We start from the raw sequence: 10,116 nt of genomic DNA on the forward strand, positions 1-10,116 counted from the left end.
CCCTTCATCCTTGCTCCCAAAGCGGCCCGGACGTTACTTAGTTACTACTACCTTGAAAATGATGAGAAAGCCTGGAATCAAGGTGGAGCCCAGCTCGATCCAATCGGCGATCAGAACAGGGATCTTGTCAATGTAATGGGTTTTGGGGTCCTTGGGCAGCAGCGAATCTGATCCCCAAACTCCTCCAAGACACAACCCGCCATCAGCTGAACCTGTCCTCGAAAAGGTTTCAATACTGGAACTGTTTGAAAGGCCATCCGCGGACAAGCTCTAGTGAACCCGCTTCCTCCCCCGCCCAGTATCGTCCCTATCGCCCATTCCATCATGGTCCATGTCCTCTCTGACACTAGCCATTTGTTGGCCAAAACATTGTTATCCCCTTACCCTACACGAGCCTGTGGATATGTTTCGAAACTATAACCTTGCGTATCTTTCTTTGCCCTTGTCTGGCCCTGTTCCAAAGCCCACCACAGGGATTGCGAGATCTGTGGGTTGACACTCGCCAGATGTAGAAGACTTATCTGGGACACCTGGAGGCTAGTAGTGCATGAATTTAATCCTATTCAATGGATCTATTGACTCCCAACAAACTTTTCTTTCGTTGAACTTCCTCACGGGCTAAAAAAATGCATTGAGGATGTTGCTCGGGCCTCATCCCTTGAATACAATCAGTTCAGAAGAGACGGGATAAAGCGAGTCTAGATTACATGATTCTGTCAGATTGTCGAAGATCAAGAATCAAGATATAGGATCCCGGAATCACATCTTAACTTTTTTTGATGTGGAAGTTTGTAGGCTTCCTCGCGTCGCGCCCCGCTACAGTGGAACATGCAAGTCTTCAGTTGGGTAACTAGAGGTTAATCTGAGCATGCAAGAAGCTTTCCTGCATTTACTTTCCAACCACTGGAATGGCGGAAATTCTGGTGGTAATTTCACCTGCAGCAAGCTGCGTCCACTCCCAGCGATGCCCGCTTGAGTCTCTATCACCTGGGGAAACCCGCGGGGTGTTGCAACTAGTGGTCATTGCGATTATCCACAAAAAAGTTTGGAACCCTGAGCTCATCAAAGCACCTGCCTACCTATCCGAGCACATATGCCCACCAAAGCGTAGGTGGATGTGCCATCAAGGGGAAAGTTATAATGTCCCGTGAGTGCGTGCTAGCAGCGACGCAGGAAAGGGTTGTAGACAAACCACTCGCCACAGGGAATTTGTACTATTGCATATTTCCGGAAAGTCTTTAGAGACCTGCATATCAACTGAAACCTTTTATGGACATGGAGCTATTTTGAGTCGTCATCAGCAAAAGACCTCTCGTTCTCCTGCTCCCTTTTCGTCGCCTATTCCCTTAAACTGGCTGGGCCTCAGCGGACGATTGACAAGGTGCCTCCTTGACCCTAGTCCACCTAGTTCCGCCAGGGTATCGGCGTGAGCAATACAGCGTACCGTATCATACCTTACAATACAGCCTCCACCCAGCCGGCCAGCCCAAACAAGCCAGCAGGATTCTTACCTTTTGCCCGGCATATCATACATCCAGCCGCCAAGCACTTTAGGGCAAGATGTATTTGATATCTTTCACTGCCAATGCATCCTGAACCCTTTTGCATGCGACCATCTGCGACCATCTGCAAGACTGCAACCAGCCCACTTGCCGAGCAAAATTTGAGCAAGAAAAGGATATCTGGATAAAAAATTATTCAAAATGGGGGAAAGCAAAAAAGTGCCTTGCTTCATGTGTGGACGCGAAGAGCCCTCGGAGTCAGCGCGCCATGATTTTGAACGGGCCTGCGCTGATATAACCTCGCTTCGCCCCCGCCTTCCCTCTCCTTCGGAACATCCCCATCTCCTCTTCTGGCTATTATCGCCATCTCTCCTCCGCCGCCATTTCTAATACTCATCTTTTTCTTCTTCTTCTTCTTCTTCTTCTTCTTCTTCTTCTTCTTCTTCTTCTTCTTCTTCTCTTTTTGTTTCTTCCATTCATCTTCTTTTCCCTTCGCACTCCATCACCATTTTCCCACCGCCTCCCCTGCGCCCTCTAAAACCCTCCTCCCGCCACCCTCAATTTATACTTATGCTCTTCATCCCTCCATTCTCCTCTCCCTCCCTTGGCGCATCTTTGGTGACCTGGATTACGAGTCTGGCAAATTGTGGACGAATGTTGATTTTATTATTATAATATACATATGTTGGATGATTATACTCTTTCTAAATTTCGATCTATTATTATATTGTTGAAACCCTTCTTGCTCAGCCCTTAGGGACCTTCATAGTCCCGCCCAGCCAGGATGCCCACAATCCTACTTCCAGCGTCGGCTGCTGCCTTCGCGCCAAGGTCATCTCCAAATGTTGTTTTAAGCTCCCGGGTAGAACCGTGGTTAACGGTTACATTGAAAAGAGTCAACCGGGTCGAGCGCCCTCTTAATAACGTCACGCAGCACACGCGATGTTTGACGGAAACCCTTTCGTCGCCAAATGCCATCTGGACTCTGTGCTCTATCATGCTTCCCAAGGCTCCGGAATCGGAGTTGCGACAGGACGACAATCCACTGGTTGAAGCCCTGTTTAACTACCAACTCCTCCACATGGAAGCATACGTCGTTCACGTTGACATGGTGTCCCAGAACGAAGTCGCTTTTAAACTCACCCCGGAGACTATTGAATCATTGGTTGAGTATCATAAGGATATCTACTCTGTGGACACTGCCGCCAAAAACTGGAACTGGCCGGAGAAAGAGGTACAGCTTAAGAAATTGCAGCAGGAGTTCGTTCAAGCCGCGAACAGATTCGTTTATCGCACGTCTGCGACTGCACTCGAGGGAATGGAGGAGGACGGTGCGGGTGAGCTTCTTTGTGGTCGGAGCGATGAGGCCAAGGCCGCCATTCTTGGATTGTTTGTGCCGCTGCTACCTCCTCCGCCTCGCATTGTTGATGTGGTGAGGCCTACTCCACTCCTACCCAGCTCGACGGGGCCTGATAACTGGTGGCACAGTCCAATCCATCAACCTCATCCCGAGCCGGTTGATTCGTGGAATGTTCTCCCGTCCAGCCCAAGCACAACTACCTCGACCGATACACACCAGAACCTGTGGGCTGCCAGCCTTGCGCTCAATGAGATTCAAATTTCGTCGCCAGCGCCGCCACAGCCCACCCAGTCGTACTCCACCGCCGCGTACAGTGAACCTCAGTATTTCAGCTCTCCGGCAACCACAGCATCAATCCCGCAGTTCCTGCTGCCCAGCATGCTTGCGCAGCAACAGTGTAGCACCGCAGCGAGTATTGGGGGTTTTGGTCTGGGTGAGCGATATCAGGACTTCGCCCTTCCATATGGAACTACGATGTAGCAGCCACAGGCGGTCAGGTTACGCGCGGACCTGCCAGAGCATGAACTGGGATTATACTTCCGTCAATAATTACATTTGGAGGCATCTACGCTTCGTGAATATGTGGCACTTTGACCAATGTTATAATGAGACATGCGACTTCGACGCTCAGACACGACCTTCGCGTGTGACACCAACGACATCAGCGGCATACTCCGACGGCGTTTCATAATTCATCGACATAGCGGCAATTTAGGGAGGGCACTTTTTTCTTTTTTTCTTTTCTTCCCAGTTGAGACTGCCTAATCTTTTTTTTTCTTTTTTTTCTTTTTTATTTCTTATTGTCATTGATTTGATTTTGTCATGCGTTGTTCAGCAAGCGTTGCTTTTTTTTCCATGGGTCTGGTCATCTCATTTTGTTTTCTGCATTTTGCATAAGAACCGGCGGGTCGGCTATCTGACGATTTATTTTACGTCATACTAACTCCCTTGGCGGATGTAATTTTTCCTTTCTTATTGTTGCGTTTTCGTTGTCCCTTTCGCATTTTGATATTACCCTCAAGATCTGATGTGCCTCGCGGCTCGAAACGTCTTTTTTTCGTCGCTTATTATAGATTGCGGTTTAAGGAAAGGTATAATACCGGGACCTGGGGACTGGCTAGCACAGTTCTTTGGTCCTGGATACTTTTTGTTCCCTATCTTTGGTCCACACTCGCTCTTGGTACTGTGTACCGGACTGGCAATCCCTATACGGATTGGTGAGGCTACGACCGGCGACATTCCCGGCTCTACCCAACATCTGGCATGTTTTGGTATCCATCCACACACTCCATGTCCCGATTCTGGTCGTTCGGAAAGGTTGAAGTGAGGATGTCCTGAAACATGGCAGCTGCTGGCGACTCCTTTTAACATTTCTGCCTGCGGTTGAACTCTTTTAAGGATGAGAATAAGGAAACCCTCTCGGAAAATGGGATCTGTGGTTCCTATCTGACGTTAACCGTTCTTCCCGCCAGCTCAACGCTTTTGTTTTGGTGGATCTTCTCAATTTTTATACCGGAACATCGACCAGATACGTGGACTATCCTCTTCTAGGCTCATCCCCTTTTCTCCGGGCAGATTTTTTATTCGTTTTAATACCTTAATAGTCGAATCATGTCCCGGAGAGGCCTCCCAATTTCTCACCTCTTCCCTGGCTGGAAGGAAAAGGGTTGGTAGGAATCGGATGCAGGAACTCCCATACCTTTACATTCTTTTGGTTAGTTTTAGGGCTGGTTGGGAACCTCCAAAGCTGGGCTTTGGAGATTTTTTTTTTGATTTTTTTGATTTTTACTATTATTACACCTCTTTGTTAGCCTATTAATTAGTCTGTTAGTTATTCCCACCCAGCCAGCCCTATAGTCTATATAGTATCTACGGAGTAGTTAAATTCGTATTGTTCGATAGTTAGCTCGTTAGTCGACCCCTTAGTTTGAAATTTTAATTTCGGACGGGATATATACAGTGCTTTTCATGAAACTCATCGTGACTGTTGATTTTGTCCCATGGTTCATCAATGGATGCATTTTCAATGCGCTTTCGCGGCATCGCTCGCCTAAATTTATCAACGCCTCCAAGCCCCGTTCAACAGCGGGTTGGGTTCCTCCCGTTGACGTCAGTACCAATTCGATGGAATCCATCCTGGCCTCCGCTTACATTTTTCTCGAGCCCGGTATTGGCTTACGGAGTACACAGGGAGGAGAGGGTGGTATGCTTGGTGGGCATTTTTGGTGATATTCTCGATTAGCAACGTCGTTGCTGCCATGTAGACATGGTCTGGAGGGCAGACAGTGAGCTATGATAATGACATTTTGATTTTATTCACTGTACATGCACATACATTATCTATATGTCTGCCTTGCGTCTAGCGAAAATGCGTCTATGATCGATTCAACTTGCTCCAAAGCTCTGACGTGTGAAAAGGGTCCCCTAATAACGGGATATAATTCGACCCATAGCGGACGTACAGGAGTACGCGACAATGCCTAAGGTGGCATCACTATAGGAGCTCCTCCAGCTCCTCCAGCTCCTTCAGCTCCTCCCTACACATATCAGAAAATCTGACATACCCACCTCTCCAACCATTCAAGAGTCGTGTCATTCCTAATGAAAATAAATGTACGTATCCGCTGCCCTGCCTCGCAGCTCGACCCCTCGCAACGAGGTGGACAGAGAGATATTCAAGAGGCTGATGCACGGTTCCCATGAAGTCTAAGATCGTTCCCAAAGTTTCGAGCGCCAACATCCTAGGTCGATGCATCGTTATGTCGAAATCTGATATTAATCCGAATATGGGGTGACGCATGACTCGGAATTCCGATATCGTTAGACGACTGCCAAACCGATGATATACCATTTGTGTCCAGTTGTGGAAGCACATGCGAATAGAATGCCATTGAGGAGGAGGAGGGCGTTAGCGAATATTCCAAGATAAGGGGGCCATGTGTCCGGTCTTCTCCATCCCACCGCAGCAGCGGCTAGGATAATGTTATTCTTGCACCTATATTTTCCAAGCCAAGTCATTAGCACTCCATAAGACAGATTTCAACATGATCCCTCCCATGACTCCGGATGCCCAAATCCGGGAAGAGAGAAACAAGAGGAGAGGGCCATCTTACCTCCGGCGGGTTCCCCGCCCCGCGGACCATCTTTTCTATCATCATAGCCCGAACTTTCTCCTTGTTCTCGCCCATCCCTATTGCCATGTATTCCAACAGGGGCGGGTGTCCGATGTACGATGCATAGCTATCACGGAGGATGTTGGACGTCCACTCGTATTTAGTGGTATCAGCGTGGCCGGTACCGACGTAGCGGGCTTGGAGGGCCTCGAGATTCTGAAGAGTGCGCAATTTATCCGCCATTGTTGTTTATTTATTTATTAATTTTTCTTTTAGTTCGTGAGATGAGAGGGTGATGTAGGTCGTTCAATAATGTGAAGTTCAAGTTGGAAGTTGAGGACCGGCGCGGGTATGAGATAAAATATTTCCCGTTTAATAATTTGATTTCCACGTGATTCTGCGAGAGATACCATCCATCATTATATTCAGTGACATGTCACTGAATATTAAATATCAAGATGATGTTGAGACAGTGCAGAACTTTCTAATATTATCATGACACTACTCAGTAACTGTATAATTAATAGATATCATTATCAGAATACTACTAAGATATTATAAGATACTGTATACTGTTCTGTCAGTGAAATCAATATACTATTAAACTAGTTATCTATTACTCAGCTGCTATTCATCAACTATTTATTTAAAGAAATAAGATATTTCAATTGTAATATAAATATCTTATTACTCAAGACTTATATATTAAATAATCATTATTTTTATCACTATTCTATATTAAAATATTATATAATACTGTCTTTTAAACTGCTGACAGTCTGATAATAGTATAATTATCAGAATTCTCTTATAAAATTAACAGATTCAGTAGATAATCATATATAATATAATATAGAGAAATAAGTGTAAAGAAAATTCACTTAATTTCTCTTATTTTATAAATAAATATAATTATAATTCAGTCAAGCTCTGTCTTTTAATATTGAATAATATTTTCTTTTATAAGAGAGATTCAGTGAATATGATCTCTGATTTATATATTAATAAGTTAATAACTAATTAATTAATTAATTGATTAAATAGACATACTTAGACTGGCCGGTGAAATCATGAATTTCATATTTAATCTCATTTAATCTGATCTCATACATTTCTTGATATAAGTCTCACCAGAATCAAGCATTAAAAAAATCTGAAAATGAATCATTTCTGAGAGAAATGATATGAAAAATGATCAGATTTAATATAAGAATAGTGAAATGAGAGTAATTTCTCAGAATAAACTGTGAAAAATGATTATTCTTTCAAAATCAGAATGAGACTGAGACTGAAGATTAAATTCAGTCTTATTCAGTTCATTTAGTGATTACTTATATAATTAGAATTTGACAATGATTATTGATAATACTTATAAAATAACTAAATACATTTCTATATAAGTTTATTCTTTACTTTCTTATGAAAACTATACTTCTCTGATATACTGTGATCAGAGATATTAAACTATTCAATAATTTTATATTTTATAATTATAAGTTTCTTGATTATTTCTTCTTATAATTATTCTCAGTAATAGTAATAAATATCTTAGCTTGAGTTGAACTTTCACTTCATTTTCATCTCTATTAATAAAATTGTTAGAATATCATATATTATCAGTGTAACAGTTAAATATATACTTTCAACAATTTTTTATAACTCTAGAATTGATTTAATGTATAAATTCATTAAATTATCTTAAAGATAGTAATTAAATTCAGTTTTATAAGTATATAATTTTATCTGATTTTCAGTTATAATTAATATATGTAAGTTCTGTTTCAAAGTGAGTATTATAGTTCTATGTGATATAAAGTGTTATCAAAGATTGTTACTTATTAGAGAATTATATTTTACTATCTTTATATCTTGAATATCTGCTTATTCAAATCTCTGATAGTTGATATTGTAGTAGTCTTGAGCTAATTTAATATATAAGTCTTATTTCTTCTCTATTCAATCTTGAGAAGTGTAGATATTAACTTAACAGAAGAAATCTAGTAGAGCTGCTATAGTATAGTACTCTGTAAAAGATTGTTCAGTTTTACTGTAGTAATATATCAGTTTATCTCTTACAGTAATAGTAGTCTGCACTATAGTATTATTTCAGACTGAATTTCTTTTTGAGTGATTTAACTGCTTCTCAAGATAAGTAAATAAACTGTGATATACTTATCAGACTGACTGCAGTATTGATGTATAAGTGATTAAGACTATCTTTATTATTTTATAAAACTGAAACAGTAAATCAATCACATATTTTAACTGAGTTTACTTCATATCAAAAAGTTTCAATATCTGAATCTTTTCTTAATCAGAGTATTGCACTTAATAATTAATTATCTGATATAATTGAAGAGTCTGAACAGTTATTTTATATATTAAACTTTATTATATTTTAATATTCTATATTATATTCAGTGATGTAACTGATTTGTTTATTTATTAAATATTATGAAATCATTATTATTATTTAGAGAAGATATAAATCATATTAATAATATTTCAAATCTGTGATATTTAAATTATTAGTCAATCTATTCAAAATTAATAGTAGTATTATTAAAAAGCATTATTAAAAAATAATATTAAAAAGTATTATTAAAAAATATTATCTTTTACAAAGTGAATATAAAAGTTACTTAAGTAATCACTTTTATCTCATTCTCATCTTAAGAATCAGTTATCTTATTATTCTTCATCTCAATATTAAGATTCTTTATCAGTGTTTATATTACAAGTTAAATCATATAAGTAATACAGAGAATATAATCTTATTTATTATTTCAGAAATACAAAGTTAATTTTTGCTTCAAGCTCTTTATCATAGTATAGTTATTCACAGTATTATTAGTTATAATTGTAAGAAGACTGAGACTAATATCTCAATAGTTATTTTTAATCACAGTTATTAATATCTCTGCTATATAATTCTCAGTATGACTACTGATTAATGATTTAAATTCAATTAATGTCTCTTGATTAGACTGGCCGCCGGGATCATTGTAACATAGCGGAACCGAAGCAGTGACTAGTCAGCAGTGTCATGTAGAGATAGTTATTTAAGAAGCTGTATAAGTGAGCTTAACTATCTTACTTGAATAGTGAGCTTGTAGACTACAGAGTTATTGCAAGAATATCACAGATATGATACTTAGTATACTAAGAAGATTGTATGAGACACATAGTAACTCTTGTATATATTTCAGTAGAAGAAAAAATGAATTACTGACTTCTTTAATAAGAAGTCAGTATCTAGCTATTCTATATAGACAATAAATGAGTATTCTTCTCTCATTTCATGAGTGAGAATAGCTAGAGTGATACCTCAGCAGCATCTTATTATTAAGAAAGAGTAATCTGCTAATCTTATATAGAAGTGAGATTCTCATATTCATTAATCAGATCTTTCTATAATATATTCAAATAATATTATAGAGTGATTGCAAACTAGTTCAGATAAGATAAAATCATCTGTATGAAAGTAATGAGCTGTGTAAAACTGTAACAAGATCTTGACATAACTGAGAGTATAATAATACTCTTCTCTTTAAGAGTATAGTCTCTATACTTTCAAGATTATCAGATTAGAAATTATCTTTATTGTATAGTAATAATTACTAACTGATTGACAGTGCATGTACTATGTATAATACAAAGAAATAGATGAGTTTTTCTGCTGACTGTGTAGATCTTTTCTTTCTCATCTTCATTCAAATCAAATATATGATAAGTGAGTTTCTTATATATTAACTTAAGATATGAAAAATGTAGTTAATAAGTGACTTACAGATCTTTCAATATATTTCATTCTATATATGAAATTTTCTGTAAAAGTGATGTATTTTAGAAACAAAGTTAACAGTAGTAACAGGATTTTTTAAAAAGATTCTCTTTTCTGTGAAACATTTTTCTTCCCTCTTCTCATCTATAATAGTGAGTGCATGAAAGCATTATTCTTGAGAGATAATAAGAAACTTATTCTGATGTTTTCTAGTGAGTAAATGTCTTCATGATGCAGCTGCAGTCTTCATAATCACTAAGAAAGCCAGATTGAAGACAGCAGTGTCAATGAGCTGCAGAAGTATCACTCTCATTATCACATCTTCTTCTGCTTCTCTTACAGCTGCAGCAGTAGTTG

The 10,116-nt window shown here is 39.3% G+C and overlaps 2 protein-coding genes across 2 annotated transcripts; one reads left to right on the forward strand and one right to left on the reverse strand.

Annotated features, from left to right (window-relative positions):
* Window positions 1–64: 64 nt before the first annotated feature.
* BDBG_05011 (uncharacterized protein) lies at window positions 65–6,030 on the forward strand. The gene is made up of 2 exons (XM_031721942.1): window positions 65–5,475; window positions 5,568–6,030. Exon 1 carries the CDS (start codon window positions 2,287–2,289, stop codon window positions 3,340–3,342), a length of 1,056 nt encoding a protein of 351 aa, XP_031578464.1. The 5' UTR covers window positions 65–2,286; the 3' UTR covers window positions 3,343–5,475; window positions 5,568–6,030.
* Window positions 5,846–6,218, reverse strand: BDBG_05012 (splicing factor 3B subunit 10; the record flags this gene model as incomplete). The annotated part of the gene is made up of 2 exons (XM_002625102.1): window positions 5,846–5,857; window positions 5,976–6,218. The coding sequence occupies 2 exons, from the start codon at window positions 6,216–6,218 to the stop codon at window positions 5,846–5,848; spliced, it is 255 nt and encodes an 84-aa protein (XP_002625148.1).
* Window positions 6,219–10,116: the final 3,898 nt, after the last annotated feature.

This window comes from Blastomyces gilchristii, assembly GCF_000003855.2.
Source record: "Blastomyces gilchristii SLH14081 genomic scaffold supercont1.8, whole genome shotgun sequence".
Lineage (NCBI taxonomy): Eukaryota > Fungi > Ascomycota > Eurotiomycetes > Onygenales > Ajellomycetaceae > Blastomyces > Blastomyces gilchristii.